This window comes from Colobus angolensis, unplaced genomic scaffold, assembly GCF_000951035.1.
Source record: "Colobus angolensis palliatus isolate OR3802 unplaced genomic scaffold, Cang.pa_1.0 Scaffold164, whole genome shotgun sequence".
Taxonomy (NCBI): Eukaryota; Metazoa; Chordata; class Mammalia; order Primates; family Cercopithecidae; genus Colobus; species Colobus angolensis.
This window is the reverse complement of record NW_012114755.1, coordinates 2679976-2698179: the sequence shown is the minus strand read 5'-3', so window position 1 is coordinate 2698179 and position 18204 is coordinate 2679976. Positions and strand designations below refer to the sequence as shown.

At 39.9% G+C, this 18204-nt stretch overlaps 1 protein-coding gene across 3 annotated transcripts in view; it reads right to left on the bottom strand.

Annotated features, from left to right (window-relative positions):
- Positions 1 to 5439: 5439 nt before the first annotated feature.
- ZDHHC13 (zinc finger, DHHC-type containing 13) overlaps positions 5440 to 18204 on the bottom strand; it is a 53494-nt gene continuing 40729 nt past the window's right edge. For 2 of the 3 annotated variants that reach the window (XM_011937478.1, XM_011937479.1), the window contains 6 exons: positions 17433 to 17495; positions 16650 to 16743; positions 15429 to 15512; positions 11233 to 11390; positions 8685 to 8782; positions 5440 to 6042 (listed from right to left, as the gene is read on the bottom strand). In XM_011937478.1, the coding sequence (XP_011792868.1) occupies positions 5904 to 6042; positions 8685 to 8782; positions 11233 to 11390; positions 15429 to 15512; positions 16650 to 16743; positions 17433 to 17495 (636 nt within the window). In that variant the 3' untranslated portion in view covers positions 5440 to 5903. The remainder of the gene's footprint in view (positions 6043 to 8684; positions 8783 to 11232; positions 11391 to 15428; positions 15513 to 16649; positions 16744 to 17432; positions 17496 to 18204) is intronic. The other variant, XM_011937480.1, reaches the window with a different exon arrangement.

Below are 18204 nucleotides of genomic sequence, written 5' to 3'. Positions count from 1 at the left end.
CAGCACTTCTCCCAGCACTGTGCAATTCAGAATTATTTGGAATACATGAAAGCAAGTGAAAATCTAGTGATAAGAATACTATAAAATACATGGCTAAACCGTGGGTTTTTCCATGCTCCAAGTCCCCTGGGAAAGGCTTTCTTTGAAATGAGCATTTATTCAGTGCTGTTTATGTAGTGTCTTGGACAGGGCCCTACATGAGCTTTAAAACAGTATGCGATCTTGGCACTATGCTTGGGATTTCCAGGTCTGCTGAGGGGTAAGACACATTTGAGAAATGACCACAGGACAATGCAACCTCCTCCTCCTCTGCTGCATTTCACAGTGACTGGCCCCACCATCCATCTACCCAGGAAATCTGAAGCTAAAAACTTTAGCCATCCTTAGCTTTGCTCTCTTCCTCACCCCACCTTGCCTCACTTCTCAAGCCTCCTGGATTCTGACTCCAAATGTCTCTAGAATACATCCCCTCCATCCCTCTTTTTAGGATGTGTAATAGTCTGCTAGGGTTGCCATAAGAAAGTATCACAGACTGAGTGACTTAATAGAAGCGTATCGTCTCACATTTCTGGAGGCTGAAGTCTGAGTTCAAGGTGTCAGCAGTGTTCGTTTCTTCTGAGACCTCGCCCGTTGGCTTGGGGATGGCTGTCTTCTCCCTTTGTCTTCACGTGGTTTTTACTCTGTGGGTGTCTGTGTCCCAATCTCCACTGCTTAGAAGGACACCAGTCATATTGGATTAGGGACCACCTGAATGGCCTCATTTTAACTTAATTACCTCTTTCAAGACCCTATCTACAAACGCAGCTATCACATTCTGAGGTACTGGGGGGTTAGGACTTCAACAAATAAATTTTGTAGAGACATAGTTCAGCCCATAACAGTGTATCACATAAAGACTTTCACAAATTGGCCTCGGCCTTACCCCTTCAACTTAGCTTTAGACAATCTCTCTCAAAGTTCCAGCTACACTCAAAGACTTGGAGCTTTCCAAATATGCCCAGAACCCTCACCCCATCATGCCTTTGCTAATGCTGTTCCTTCTGCCTAGAATTCCTGGAAGATAGGAACCTCCCCCCATCTCTACCCGCTAATCCAACTTCTTAGCCCGGTGAACTCCTATTGAGCAAGTCACAGGTCAAATGCCATCTCCTCTGCAAATTGTTCCTGAACTACCCAAGCAGAATTAATCCACCTCTGCACTCCCATAGCCAGTATGTAATTAGCATAGCACTTATGTCATTGTATTGAAATTTTGAATTCCCATTTGCCTGCTTGTTAGAATGTGACATGTCAAGTCATTCACAGTGCTTGACACACGGTAGACAGCTAATAAACATTTGTTGAGTGAATGAAACAGGGGAGAGTATAGGCCAGGCTAAATGCAAATTCTGTTAGAATCTAAAAGTTTATTACATACTGGATTGAATGAGTTCAGAAAAAAACAAAACAAAGGAAGAAGCTTATTGTGGTTCAGCAATTGTACTTCCCCTCTGCTTCTTGGGCATGCTGTTCTACTACATTTCCCAGGCTCCCCTACTGTTCACTGAGACACACGACTGAGTTTGGCCAATGAAGTCCTGGCCTCCATGACCTTTCAGGAGAATCTCCATTCTTTCCATATGTCTGTCTGCAGAAGTCCAGTGGGTACTGAGGCCCTGGGAAATGGTGGAGCCACTAGGTGGGAAGCAGCTTGAGTCACTGCATGGAAGAACACCTGCTAACAGCTAAACAGACCATGACATGAGAAAGAAACACTGTGTGAAGCCACTGAGATTGGGAGGATATTTATTATTGCATGAGCTCCCATGACTACTACACACTTGAAACATAGACTGTGCTACATCCAAGTGATTCCACTCTCACGGCGCCAGCGTCCATCCTAAGTCACAGGGGGCATGATCAAGATTTTGCCTGATATTTGCAAAAGAGATTCAAATTTGTTGTCTCCAATGTGGCTATATAGATATTTGAAGAAAGGAATGAAGTTATGGCAAAATAGCGTAACAGTCACATTCCCCTGGCCCTGAAAAACATGATTGGGTTTGTCTTGGATTTAAAATAAAACAAAGACTAAACCTTGCTATTATGCCACAAGCTACTGCCTTCTTCTTTCTCCTTTCAGAGCCAAACTGTAATACTAGATTTCACTTAGTCTAAAGAGTCTAAAGAGTCTTTTAGATTCTTTAGTCTTCCTTGCCCCTAGTCTCCATCCTCAACCACCACTAATAACTGAGGTCACTAATAACCTCTTCTTTTTTTTTTTGAGATGGAGTCTCGCTCTGTTGCCCAGGCTACAGTGCAATGGCACTATCTCAGCTCACTGAAACCTCTGCCTCCTGGGTTCAAGCGATTCTCTTGCCTCAGCTTCCTGAGTAGCTAGGATTTACAGGCACGCACCACCATGCCTGGCTAATTTTTGTATTTTTAGTAGAGATGGGGTTTCCACCATGTTGGCCAGGCTGATCTCGAACTCCTGGCCTAAAGTGATTTGCCAATCCCCACCGCACCCGGCCCTACTAATAACCTCTTAATCACAAACTCTTTTGTCTTTCGTCAGCTATTCTCAACTTCTGCTCAAGTCGCTCCTTAGTTCCTGCCAATTGACTGCTTCCTCTCTGAAATGAATCCTCCCTTGATTCTATGACACTATTATTATTTTTTGAGATGGAGTTTCACTCTTGTTGCCCAGGCTAGAGGGCAATGACACAATCTCGGCTCACTGCAACATCCACCTCCCGGGTTCAAGCGATTCTCCTGCCTCAGCCTCCCGAGTAGCTGGGATTACAGGCATGTGCCACCACACCCAGCTCATTTTGTATTTTTAGTAGAGATGGGGTTTTTCCATGTTGGTCAGGTTGGTCTCAAACTCCCGACCTCAGGTGATCTGCCCACCTTGGCCTCCCGAAATGCTAGGATTACAGGAGTGGCAACGCACCTGGCTGACACTACTTTGTTGTCCTCCTACTTGATCTCCTTTTAGTTACTTCTTCCTTCTCTAGCTCCCTAAATCTATATTCCATAAGCTCTTACTCCTGCCCTTCTCCTTTCTCTCACACTTTTTAGTCTGTTTGTTTGCATTAGTTCTTATCTTTGGTCTCTTTTTAGCATACATCTTTCCATGTGAGGAAGGTGACTCTCCATTTTCATTTATTTTCTACCTCTCCCCTGTGACAATCTTATCCATCTACGCAGATGGTTCCCATCCATGCCCTGGCCTCTTTCCAGTCGCCTTCTAGACTTTCCCACTGGAAAGCCTGCGAGTACCTCAAACTCAGTAGATCCCAGCCACCAAACTCCTCACCTAGTCTCCCCACACTGTGTTCCTTATTTCTCAAAGTAGCATCTTCATCCTCTCATTCATTCGGTTCAACATTTCAAAGCCATCTTTGGCTCCTCTTTTTCTCCCTGCATCCAATCAGTGATCTGGGCCTGCTGGGGCTCCTCTGTGCCACTGTCATCGTCTTTCTTCAGGCCTTCATTACTTCTTGCCTAGACCATCAATAACAGCTTATTTCTAATATTCTGTATCTGTCAAGTTTCACCAGAAAAATAGAAACCACACTAGTTATTTTAATAAAGAGAATATAGTAGAGGGAATTAGCTAAACAGGTGCTGTTATTTTTGAAAAAGTAAAAAGGGAACACACTGACTTAACACAGAGATAGTAATTGCTAGAGGCAGCTACCACTCCTGGGGCTAGGGAAACTAAGAGAAGAGATGGGTTATCATAATTCAGATGCCCAGAGAAGAAGTCTCCCGGGGCAGAAGTCAGATGTCAAAGAAGAGAGCCCTGCCTGGTTGCTAGTACTTCTAACAGGGCACGATGAAGTAGGTTTTGGGAAGAAGAACAGTTGGACACTGGTTCCAAATGTCATTGCGGGGCGAAGGGCCACCATTGGAGCAACACTGAGAGGAATAGCTGGCAAGAATGAAATAAGTCCCTTTTCTGCTCCTCCTTGCAGTCTACTGGCAGACTTTAGCGGGAAGTCATCTCGCAGGGAAACTGTAGCTTGCAGAATTCTAGCCCTAGAACATACAACACAGCACGGAAGGGTGGATTCGGTGCATTTCTCTACCCCTAGCTTATCTTTCCTGTAATCAGTTTTCTGTTAGACTTCTAAATTAATAGCCAGCATTTATTGAACATTTACTATATGCCAAGTATAATTCTAAGCACTTTTAAACATTAACACATTTAATTCACATAATGACATTTCAAAGTATTTACTATTATTATCTACATAATCCAAATGAGGAAACTGAGGCTCTACAGATTTACGTCATTTGCCCAAAGGGATTAAAAGTAACTTATGCAGTAATTAGCAGGTCAAAGATTCAAATCCAGGGTCCCTAGAATCTGGTCTCTTTACCACTACAACTGCATACCAATTAAACAGTGATTCTCAAACTTAAAAAAATAACTTTTCACAATGTAGAGAATGGAGAACGTAAGGTTCCTTAAGTAAATGATTCTCAAACAGTAGTGTGCACATGTAAGAATCATTAGGATTCTAGCACTCTCTCCCCAGAGACTGATGTGAAAGGGCTGAGATGGAGAAGCTAAATTTTAAACTGTGAGCCCCAGACACCCACCCCGGCCCTGTGACTCTGATTTAAAGTCTCTGGACCATTTGGATCACAATACTAACTTGGTAGGAGCTGGTAAGAGAAGAAGGGAGAAAGAATATACCTTGAAAAAGCTCTTCTGTGCCCCAATTGAGAAGCACAGTCCTCAAACACAATTCTGATAGCTTCCTCACTTGCTTAAAACCCTGAAATTGGTTCAACAAATTCTAATATTTTTTGAACAAATACTATGTGTCACGCAATATTCTAGGTGATTGGGACTGTAGAGCGGCAGCCCCATTTAGTATCTCTGTGACCCTGGAGAAGATAAAACCTTCTTTGGCTTTAGTTTCCTTATCTGCATCTCTTATCTCTGGTAGAAGAAAGAATGGATCTTTGAAATGAAAGGCCAACATGATTAGAGTACAACGTGATCCACTGGCAATGCTAAACAAAACAGGATCATATGCTTCAAGGCTTTGTAGGGCACAATGAGAATTTCTGCTTTTACCCCAAGAGCAACAGGAACCCAAGGAAGGTTGTTCAGCAGGAAGGTGGCACGCCCAGGGGTGTATAAATACTATACTAGAGTTACTATACTAGAGTTAAAGTTGAATTAGCATTTCCTGTAGAACAAGGGAAATTAGTAATTATAGTCATACCAGTCTAATATTTTGGGGTTACTAAGTTGTAATTAAAATTTAAGACTTTCTATGTTCTATTTTCTAAGTAAGATGAAAAATCAAATTAAATCTTGCTTACTGGTATTAATCATAATCTCAACTCATTCCTGGAATTGTGAACTAATTTCTTTGTGTCCTATGTACATCTTAATTTAAGACTCTAGAAGTGTTAAGTGTCAGAAACCAAGTCTCAACTACAAAAAAAAATTTTTTTATTAAGTGTGAAAGCAAAACAGGTACATCTATTTAAATAGTTTTTACATATTTATAGATACAACAAAGACAAATAACTTAGCAAAAAATTACAAGTTTAAAGAATAGTACTATTTTGAAACAGCCAATATAGCATCTGAAAATACTCCATTGTATCCATAATCAATGAGTATTATTTCCAAAAAAAGTAACTTGCACTTTCTTGTGAAAAATGTTTTTTTTTTTTAGATGTCTGCCAAGATTTATTGGAAAAGTCCATCTTTCTAAATCTAAAAAACTGTAGTGCCTTTATTGAAAACTTTTTTTACCCAATGGCTTTAAAAAACCACCAGTGTTTTCCTTTGGACTTAGGTGAACTCTAAATCTTTACATTACTTTCAAACTATAGGGCATCAACATAAACAAAAACAAATCAGATTGAGAGTTTTGGGTTGCTTTTCTTCATACTGAGCGAAGAACCTTCTCCCTGGCTGGGTGAAAGACCATGGTGTACTGCGATGTCCAATCTACCACACAGGGCTTCACCAAGCCAAAGCAGCCACACTGAAAGAAATCTGCCAGGTTCTGCATGAATCCAAGGCTGCCAAGAAAAAAAAAAAGAGACTATGTCTTACTATATTTCCTGTGTAGCTTGACAAACATTCATGGAGAATCTGTAACGTACAATGTCCTTTAGAAATCCAGGGGTAAATCAGATAGTTCCTGGGCTTCTGGGACCTTAAAACTGAAGCCTATTTCTGGACCTGAATCTGTATTTTGAGATTCCTGGCTTCTGCTCAGCAACTTAATTGGGTTTTTCGTCATCACTTCATTTTGGATTCCCCACTTAATGGACTGGCCACTGACATCAATAAGTTTCTTTCTTTCTATTCCTACTTCCCTAATTCAGACCCCGATTACCTCAAAGGCCACATAGGCCAGAACAACTGTAATCAACAAGATGGGATTTTCCCTAAACCTTGTAAGTAACTCTCTAAAGGAATTCTCTGTCTCAATTCCTTTTAATTCATCTTGCATATTGCAGACTGTTGTCCTCCAAAAACCCTGATATAGCCAGAGCGCCTCACTTCCCAATCAAAACCCTTTAAAGACACTCCTCTGCCTAGAGGCTCAAAAAACATTCCTCCTCTTTGTATTCAAGGTTCTGTACAGTGTATCCCTCAAGTTCTAGCTCCCGGTGCATCTTTATAAATCTCCTGCTCCAGCTACTCTGGCTCTGTTTTTCCCACAATCATAGCTGTATGGGCCTGAAACGCACACTGCTCTACACTTAGCTCAGGAACCCCCTTATCCTTTCAAGTCCCACCAGTTCTCAAGGCCCAGGCCAACGTCCACATTTCCACTGGAGCTTTCCTGACTACACTGTCTTAGGCATCATTTTTTCTCCATTAAATTTCGGAAGTACTACTACCTATTCCAGTTACGAGAAATGCTCATTTTTATGCATATGCTCTATCTTTTCAGTGCCCAACCCAATCCCTTACACACATCAAAACACACCTGTCCATGGGGATGACTGCGTTTAGAAGATTGTGTTCTGCATGGGGATGATGGCATTGCTGCCACTAAAGGACCAACACTACTCAGAGGGCAACTTCCTGGGAAGAGGGCTATGTAGAGTTGATGGGGTGGCAGTGGGGACGCATGCTAGAAATTTACAGGGCCTGGCTCAAAAGCTAGTTAGTGTCCCCTTCCCCTTGGTTTCAGTTTCAGTTACCTGTGGTCAACAGCAGCCCAAAAATATTAAAATGAAAAATTCCAGAAATAAACAATTAATAAGCTTTAAATTGCCTGCCATTCTGAGGAGCATGATGAAATCTCACGCCATCCAGCTCTGTCCACCTGGGACATAAATCATCCCTTTGGCTGGTGTTTCCACTCTGTCTACACTACCTGCCTGTTGGGTTATCAGACTTAAAGAACATGGTATATATAGAGTTCAGTACTATCTGCAGTTTCAGGCATCCATTGGAGTTCTTGGAACATATCCCTCATGGAGAAAGGGTGACTACTGTATGGAGTAAAAGTAACTTAGGGGAGGAAAACAAGTAAAATCTTTGGTTTGGGCGGGACTCAGGTTTTCCGTTGAGTTCCTCTAGTTGATGCTGCCATCACTCAGCAAACGTGCTCCAGAGCTCTCATGTGTCCCTCTATTCAGACTCTTCGCTAGGGCTTGGAATGCCCTTCCTCCCTCCCAACTCCATTGTACCCTGCCCCACATCTCTCAAGGCTCAGCTTCAAATTCCAACTCTATCACATGCTTCCACAGTTTAGTGGAGTAAATATTTATTCCTCTGGTTAAGCTACAAAGAAAGAGACTTTATTATCACTGTCAGTGTGAAACTATCATCACAAGTTTACACTCCTCTCCACTCCCCATTACTTTAGCCATCTCTTCCCAATTAAGTCAATTTCTCTCCTCTCCTAAATACACATTGTAGTCATATCGCAGTCTCTGATCCCCTTGTCTAACAGCCTAACAGTTTCATCTTGTACCAAGAGCACGCTTTAAAATAGACTGCTCATGAGATATGCAGCGAGCGTTCAAATCCCCAGAGGGCTCTGGGTCACCTCTGCAGCACTCCCAGTTTCCAAGACCCTGCCATAAGTGGCAGGGAGATAAGCTTCAAAGCCCGATCTTTCATATCATAAGACAAAGGTCTTTCTACACATACTCTCATTTTCAACTGAAAACGTGTTTCATACAACCAAATGCTCCAGGGGGAACAAATCCAAACCTGAAAAATTGGCTTCTCCCTGGTACAAGTGGGCACATTCAACATAGGGCTAGAAGAATTACTGGTGATAGAAAGCCAGGCTGAAAATCCTGGCAAAGCACACAAGCAAACACTTTCTACAGAGCACCTTGTGGCTGGCTCCCTCAGCCATACGCTTAATTATCTCACATCGATTCCACGCCAGCAACAAACAACCTTGTGACCATGTGGCTTGACTGGAGAGATTCCCCACTTTGGCAAAACTTCAAAGTCACTTACTATTTGTGCTGTGTCCAGTAAACTAACTCTCAAATTCTTACCACCTTGGGGCTCATGACTTTACCACTCACCCCATCACTAAATCTTCTCTAAGAAAAGGAGGATCAACTGTACTAGAAGGCAAGTTAAAGAACAGCAACAAGGCCATGGGCAGTGGCAACAGCTTAGGAAACCAGTGACTAGGGATCTTCCACAGGACTCAGTGTCCAAAACAGGTCTCATTTACTTGTATGGTGTCTTCCTGAGGGACAACGTCTGTTTCATATGCTTGCTCTGCTTCAGCAGGCTGATTCTCTCATGGGAGGTCAGGCCCAGAAAGGCAATCTGAAAAAGAAGGGTGGAAGGTACATGAAAAATACCACATCGTAGCTCCACCACTCTTAGCAGTACATCACAGGACACTGGCAAACATTCAGTAGTCCCCTAAAGACAATATCCCCCAGTTTTCTAATCAACGATCATGGTGATGCAGAGATGCAGCAGCCTTAAACTATAGTCTCCCATATAAATTTAGTAGCTGGGCATTTTGTAATTGTTTAATTGTCTAATTTTTATTAACCTTCAAGAAAGAACTATACATTGACTTAGAGTTGTGAAATAACTGCTATATTAATTCAAGCTATGGCATATGGTAATGTTTAATTTTCAGCACATTCAGTGTGCAACTTTTAGATAAAACAATATAAGATCAGTGTTATTGCAATTATCTCAACTTGTGTGCTCTCTTTAGTATCTCCTTGAAAAGGGTCAAAGAAAAAGTTAATCTGAAGAACATTTAATTCCAAAAACGTGGGGAAGACTGAGAATTAAGGTAACTTAAAAATTCTTAAATCATGAAAAACCATAACCATTCAGAGTCATCTCATTTAAACCTCAAGTTCCTTATCTGTAAAATAGCTCATCATACCACCCTCATCATATTTTTTAAGGATTTGAGACAATCTATTTAAAATACCTAACGCAGCAGGGTGCAGTGGCTCATGCCTGTAACCCCAGTGCTTTGGGAGGCCGAGGCGGGTGGATCATGAGGTCAGGAGTTCGACAGCAGCCTGGCCAACGTGGTGAAACCCTATCTCTACTAAAAACACAAAAATTAGCCGGGCGTAGTGGCGGGCACCTGTAATCCCAGCAACTTGGGAGGCTGAGGCAGGAGAATCACTTGAAACGGGAAGGTGGAGGTTGCAGTGAGCCAAGATCCTGCCACTGCACTCCACCATGGGCAAAAGAGTAAAACTCTACCTCAAAAAATTAAATAAATAAATAAATAAATAAATAAAATCAAATACCTAATGCAGAGGATTAGAGAGATGAAGTAACTGATTCAAGGCCACACAGCTTAGAGTGGGAGAGCTGGGACTGACTCCTTGGTCAGTGTGAGAATAAAGCCCATGCTCCTAACCAACACCTAAACACTTAGCTTGACTTGCTACAGTCAAAGCTACGACTACCGGGAGCACTTAGGAAACAAATGTTTTCAAAGAACTGGATTGTTTTGTTCATTAAGAAAACAGCTTTGTTCTGAATTCTTCCTTTTGAAATTATCTGAAACTTTGAGTCCATTTTTTGCCTTACTGACCTTTTTCTAAAAATTTAAGGATATTATCACCTCATATACTTGTATTTATTCTAAGATTCCAGAAAAAAAGAAAGATAATTAGAAATGATGTCTCAAAGCATTATAAATACTAGGTATTATAAATGATAATATTATCACAGATGCTAGTATCTATTCTTGCTGCCGGAGTCTATTGATGTCAGAGTGATAGGAGATTGAGAGGAATGTTCAGAAACCTCAGTTTAGTCAATATTATTAACTCAATTTCATCCCTAAACATTTTTTTCTTTTTCTTTTTTCTCTTTAATTTCTTTCTTTTTCCCTCCCTCCCTTCCTTCTCTTCTTGTTACTATTATCATTAGTATTATTTTGAGATTGATTACTTTCCCATAAAAGTGAAATACACTTTGCTTTGGTTGAGTAATGCTCTAATTTTCTGAGGTCTTATAGTAATTGATTCAGACTGATGACCACCTGCTTCCCATTCCACGTGGGCAGGACACAGCAATAATGAGAATTAGGTTAGGCTCATAGGGGTTGGAAGGCAGCAGGGAAGGGACTAAAGCTTTGGAGAAAGCTGAAGGTGACTACTGCCCTGGAGCTTGAACTTTCTAATGGCCATGGCCTTCTCTGAAAATGTAATTACTATGACCATTGGTTAGTGATGTATTTTTCATTTCTTTCCACTCTCATCCATTTAAACACTGCATAGTAATAAAGGTAACAGGGTTGGAAAAACTGAGGGAAAACAATCTTCTCATGTTTGCATGATGGTTTACAGCTTATAGTATGCTTACACACAACATATAATTTAACTGTACAATGGAAAAAGCCCTTGAATGGGACTGTCAGAAGACCTAAGTTTCCAGTTCTGATTTTGCCTCACACTGGGTGACCTTGAGCAATTCAATTTAACCTTTCTGTACTTCTATCTATAAAATAAAGAGGTCAGATTAGGTAACTCTTAGGTTAAACTAATAATTTATTATGCTAACCTTTAAACCATTTTGTGGTTTAATGTAGTAGATAGGCATTATTGTCCTCATTTTACAGACAAAATACCTGAAATTCAAGTGTGGTTAAATGACACGGCTAGACCCACAGAGTCAGTGCCAGAGGTAAAAACATAATGTACATCTTCTGATTTTAAATTCAAGTCTATCTCACTACAAGTTTTGGAAATTTTACTCAAAGCCATTATAAGAAGAGAAATAAATACCTGAAAGAGTTGATTTAATAATAAAAATGTTGACCATGAGAAATGGAAAGTTGCTAGCATCAAGATATATAAAACCCAAGGGGAACAAGCCACAATCTGATTGAGGTAAGTCCATAATCCATCTTCTTTGAATGTTGTGGCACAATGATTGGACCAATCTGTGAATTCATCAAAAAAAAAAAGGCAATAAACTAGTTATCAGTCTCCAAGAAGATAAAATCACTGCAGTTCTGTGTAGGGAGAAGAGAAAGTATGGCACAGATCATGATTCAATTTTAGGGTTTCATTTTCCACATGACAGCTCAAAAACTAAAGATGACAAAATGGTGGCTTAATGTTAATCGAGGCTATGATAACACTGTATAAGTAGGTGACAGTGAAGGAACAACAAAAAGGGTCCATAAAATCTTTACTAAAATCAGCATTCAGCATAAGATACACTAGCCTGAAGTTAATAATTTGTTCAGAACATTCCCTACCGTATTCATGTTTATAGCAACTATAGGTCTATTACAGGACTGAATATAAACTCTTATTAAGGGTTCAGATGAACCGGCCATTGCTGCGGGCACAAGATATCCCGTAAGCACCTAGATGTCATCAGAATACAATCTAATAGCATGCAGGGAGCTAGGCATGGGTATACTTCTGCACTGACACCATAACTAAATCTGCAGAGGAAGAAAGGCCAGATGAAGAGACTCACAAGACAGACACTCCTGGGAAAAGAATATAGAGCAAAACTCAGATTGTCACAGCTCAGTTTCTCCCCAGGTGTGCCAATTAAAGAACTTTACTATGGCCTTTCATACTAACCTCCTAACCCGTGTAGGTAGGAGCAGCAGTAAGGAGAAATACACACAGGAAGCAGCAGAAACAAGGGAACAGATCTTCAAGGTTATGTAAATTCAATGACTTTTACAGGCACCCTGGCCATGCATAAAGGGCGAATTATTTTTAAAAGAGAGTTCTGTCGATTTGCACTTTGAGGTTTCATAAATGCCTCTGACAATTTGAGAAATAGTTTTGGACATTTTTCCAATGCTGCTCTGAAGAACTCCAGGGACAGGAAGAAAATGAGTCCATGACTTTCCTGTCAACTGTCCATTTAAATCCTAAAAATCTACTTTTTTTGTCTGCTTTTTTTTTTTCTCTTTAAGTCTCTGATTCCCAACCATCTTTCATGAATATATGCCAGAAGCATTCTAAGAGCAATCATCACAGAGTAGCAATCAAGGTACAAGTTAAGGCAAATTACACTCTCTCTAGAGCATCTCATTAGGACAGCAAAGAAAGATGCATCTCATGCACCTGATATCACAAAAAAGAATATAATTTCCAACAGTAGGTGGAGAAAACAGCTGTTGAGTGGGAAAGAATGTCTATTTTCTTTCAGTTTATGGATTTCTACTGCTCCCTTCTGGGAATTCTTTTGATAACACAGCATGATCTCACACTGAAGTTTTCAGAATACTGGTTTTCAGATTTAATATCAAAGATATGACAGCAAGTTGTCATATACATTATCTTATGCAATGCAACACTTTAATTTGTGCTAATACATTCTTATCAGCTGGCCAGTGGCTAATGGTAGGGAACTCATATCATTCCAAGTCAATCATTTTCATCTTTAGATGGCTCTGACAGTTACAGAGCTCTTCCTGATGGTAATCTACAGTATTTCTTTCTGTAACTTGTAGAAGAGGACACTTTTGGAGTCACTTACTGTCCACCTTGTAAACAGATCTTACAAAAGATGAAATGGATGGAGGCTGTACAGAAGTAGCAGCTATCGGATCACATGAGAAGGAGAGTATAGAGCAGGGCTCTAGTAATACAGCATTAATGGTAAACAAGGGAGGAGGGATGACAGTGAGGCCTCATTAGAGAAATGGAGCACAAGTTCATGTTTTGTCTGTGAAATAATAATAAATGACACAATGCCCTCATTCAGTGTAAAGAAATATTGCTGGAATGTAAATGGAATAACGGTAACAAAATACACTCAGTTAGTTTATACAGTTGTAAGTGAATATAAGGTGGGACTGTTCTTATGAAACAAAATGTAATATGAAAATTGGTTCACAGCCAGAGAAAAAAGACAAAGAGGAGAGAAGAATCAACATGTGTAATAAAAAACTAACTTGGAAAGACTGAATGTGATGAAAAATCGCTTCTGTCCTTATCAATACAGTCTTATGCTGGTCATAGATGCCAAACAAAGGTGACTATTTTTAGTGAAGAGAGAGAAGAGAGGAGAGGCAGGAGAGGTGTAAACTCTGGCTCTTCTCCCATAGGATTCAGTCCAAGAGACAAGTTGGTCCATGTGCCAACTTACAAAGGTTTTCCAGGAATATGCTTTACTGTCAGGCTTTGAAAGGAAGCTTTCTCAGTAGAAACAAGCACTGTCAAAAACTCTTTTATTTTTTACACCATAAGACATAACCTAAGAAGTTTTAAAAATCGAATGCTGGCAGGTGCAGTACTTCATGTTTGTAATCCCGGCACTTTGGGAAGCTGAGGCAAGAGAATCACTTGAGGCGTGGAGCTTAAGACCAGCCTGGACAACATGGTGAAGATGCCATCTCCACAAAAAATTTAAAAATTAACTGGACATGGTGACAGGCACCGTAGTCCCAGCTATTTGGGAGGCCAAGGTAGGAGGATCACTTGAGATCAAAAACTTGAGGCTGCAGTGAGCCATGATTGTGCCGCTGCATTCCAGTCTCAGCAACAGAGTGAGACCCTGTCTCCAAAAATATGTAAATAAATAAGCAAAAAACAAAAAAAAAATTAAAATTAATTAAAATAAAAATAGAATGCTCGGGGTTACTGGTGGCCTTTGGCAAGAACTGAGCTCAGAGATTACAGCCTTCTATTAGACCTATTTAACATGGTGACAGTTATATTTAGCTACAAAAGCATTGCCTACTGATCAAAGACACCCAAGGCATCAGGTAGGAAAGGGTCTGACAAGGTAACTGAAGCCCTCCATGCCTATGGCAGGGCAAAAAATAACTCATTACACATAGATGCTAGTTAATAATCTCTAAAAATGAAACCCCAAACAAAACAAAATTTGTAATACTTGATATTTCCAGGGAGGGAAACTGGGAAGCTGGGGGGGCAAGTGTACAAAGAATTGCCTTTCGAAAACTAACAAAAATTTTAAACTAAAGAGAGACAGAGACACAGAAGAGAGAAAGAGAGGAAAAAAGTGTATGTGTACTGGGCTTAGGATGCTAAGGGGAAAAAAACATTCTTAATGTCTTTCGGAATTACCCCAGACTTCAGCTCAAGCAACAAACCAGTACTCTACTGGTAAAGTCTAAGATTTGACCAAGAACATAACAAGAGGGTGGATGGAAACAGATTAGAAGTGAAGCCTCTGTGTTTAGAGCCCAATTCTCCCAAAGCCTTCAAAACAAATAAATAATAAACAGTTAAAGTCCAAATAAATAAACTACAAACACCATAGGTTTTTTCCAGTTAGGTAACCTATTTCCAAGGTCTGAAAAACGTAATCATGCAATTCTTAAGAGATAGCCAAAATCTTTCTTGCTTCAATTTAAACCCTGTCCTTCTTAGTCAACCACCTCAGAACAGCTGGCTGTCATTCCCTATGTGAGACCCTATATACTCTTTTAAACTGCTACTGAAAGCTTTTTTCATTCCTCAGGGCCACAGAATAAGTGATCTAATGTTTTCTTCCAAGTTACTATTTCCAACCTTTTAACTGTTAGTATTCCCATCAGTTTTCAGTTTCAACCTGATACTTACCAAATGGCATGTGCTTTCAGAGGTTTCTTCCTTAATGACTGGACAACTATCCCCCAACCTCTCTACCACTGACTTTTTTTAAATTTTTTTATTTACTTATCACCTCCTACTTTGTACTTCAGCAACTGACTTTCCCTCTTCACTGGGGAGCAAATCTGTATTTGCCTTAAATGAATTTCTATTTTTGACCACTTCTCAAATTTATCACATTTTTTTCCTAAAGTACTGAGAAATAACCTCATCTTGTATTTCTTGCAGCTTCCCAATGCTGAGGGAATCTTAGAGGCATTTGCTTTGTTCTTATTAGGGGTATGGTTTGTAGTCACCCAGCCAGAATGTGATATCCAAGGGTTTACAAGGAAAAGTAGAAATGGGTGTAGGTGTATGTGCTTGTCGTAAGAAAAATTTACACTTACAGATGAAAGATCCATATATAATCCAGCCACATACCATGGAAAGGAAAAACAAGAAGAATATGTAATAGTGATGATTGCCAAAACCTAAAGAAAAAAGAAAAAAAAATACTTAATATTTTCATTTCTTCTGATTTTCAACATAAGACCTCCTTAACCACTTTCCTGTCAAAAGTCTTCAGCAAAGTAAAATAGAAATAAAGCTGTTGTTTTGCTTTTAAGTACCATTAAATCAAACCACACATTTCTGATATGTCACAGTCAACTGTCCATGTTAACTGAACTATTATTTATTCATTACTTACTTAAAAGAAGATACTTTTTTGGAATAGAATAAAGTTAACTAGGCAAACACTGCTCTAGGCTGGCCTATCCTATGATGGAAGGAAAAGGAACAGGCAGGAATTTAGACAAATCATACAGTCTTTTTCTTCCTTCCATGTAACATGTTTGTAAAAGTAAAACTTCTGGAATAGAATAAAGTTAACTAAGCAAACACTGCTCTAGGCTGTCCTATCCTGTGATGGAAGGAAGCGAACCAGGCAGGATTTTGGACTAATCATACCCTGTATCTTTCCTCCTTCCATGTAACATGTTTGTAAAAGCACCACTTCTGAATATCAAGGATTGACTTAATCAGGGGGAACACAAAAAACGAATATGAGGAGCAGCAATAAATTTACACGTTGCTACTGGACATGCAAAGAGTGGCAACCCACAATCTGAGAAACTTCTACAGAAGGGAAGCGGGAAGGGCTAGGCAACTAAGTCTTCTTTTGCACAAGCTGCCTTCTCAATGCTGGAGATGGAAGCATTTCAGTGCTAATGACACAAATGCTCCTCAGCTACTACATCATGGTCCAACCTTCTCCTGAAGCAGCAAAACCCGGCAGAAGGAACAACACCTATTGGACTCAGGAGACCTAGGTTTACATATTACTAGTTGTGTCACTGTAAGTTAAGTGATTTAACTTCTCTGATCTAGCGTTTTTACAAGTAATATGGAGATAATACCTCTTCTGTCTACTTCACAGGCCTATGGCTACCAAACAGAATGATGCATGTGCAAATACTATGTTACCTGTAGCATAATAATGATGTACGGGCTCATTCCTATTGGAATATTGAAAATGGAGCCCTAGGATGCCCTTCCACTTTTTCTGCGAGTCATAACTAAACATATGCTTAACTTCATAGTAGTAATTGAAAAATTAAATCTCTCACCTATGCACCGTCCAGTCCACAGGCAGTGTTGATCATATCGAGCCACACAGGAGTTGCATACATGGCAATGGAGTGACCTTAATGGCTTCCTTACCTAAGTGGGCAATTAAGATAGGCCTAAGCAAAAACCAGTGTCTCAAAGTGGTAACAAATCACAAGCAAAATTTTAACTTGAGGTCACAAAGGCATTGGCACAAATCCTAAACAGACCATCAATTCACACAGAGGCTGTGGAATGCCTTATTAGTATTTACTTCCATATGTCTACTTTGATTAGGACATCACTCAGTGGGATCTGAATTCCAGAGCCTGTTCACACTGGCTAAGTGGAAATGAGGCAGTACCACAGAGCAAAATAAGCACAGAACTAAGGGAAGGAAACCCAAGTTCCATTTTTAGCGGCACCAATAATTTGGGAGAATTTACTTCCTCCCTTGATTCCTCAATTGCAAAATGAGAGGTTTCACTAAGTGGTTTCTAAGGTCAATATGAGCCTCTGATTTGAAGTTAGTTCTAATATATGCTTCATGACAGAGAAAAGCAAATAAAACACACAATGGATAATCCACAGAGAGATGTAACCACAGACAACTTCAAGAGATTATAAACATCATTCTTCCATATGTTCAAGACAAAAAGCTGTTCAGACAGGAATGTAAAATTAGAAATGGGTAAAAACAAAGGTGTATAAATATACCATGAAGATCTGACAAATGCTTACATGAGCAACATTACCAAGAATTTGCTCTCACTATGGAAAAAAATTATAAAGAAAAAACTCACAAGACATGATGTACAAAATGTTCTAAAGTCCAGAGAGCCAGTTTCTGCAAGGGTGATGATATTCTGAAAGACATGAAGTTTGACCTATTATCACTTTTTATTGGAAAATGTATTATGTACAGTTATATACCATTCTCACAGCTCTCGCTCCAAGCTGAAGTAGTTAGAAAAGCAATTTGGAATACTTGCCACCAAATCATTCTGTGCTTGAAATGAGGTGACTCTTCAAGGTTGCATTTTCAACCAACAGCTAATAAATTATGATGCGTAAAAATTATACCACCCCATCACTCCCGCCTATCACCTCATCTCTGTGAATGGCAATCATCTCACAGTTACGATCTGCTAGAGAAAAATAAATATGCACATATACACACCCATTAAAAAAGAAAAACCCACCAGTATACATCAAAACTGAAAGTTACAAGCACCAAGGGCTGAGTCTTTCAGGAACACTGGCTTTAGGTAACAGACAACATTCTCCAACTTCTAAACATTCATGAGCAACGGAAAACATGCCACGTCATCTGACAACTTCACATTTGAGGAAGAGAAGGGGCGTTTCCTCAGCTAATAAACAGAAGGACTCTTCCTGGTCACTGACTAGTTACTCTCCATTTATTAAGTGGGGAAATGTAAGCTAAATGACCATTATGAAAATGTTATTACAAGGAAGCAGGAGATCATATTCCTAAAAGGAATCACATCTGAAAAACTCTTGGTTGGGTATTACTTTAACAGAAAATAAAAATATGTCTTAAAACTAGAGTGG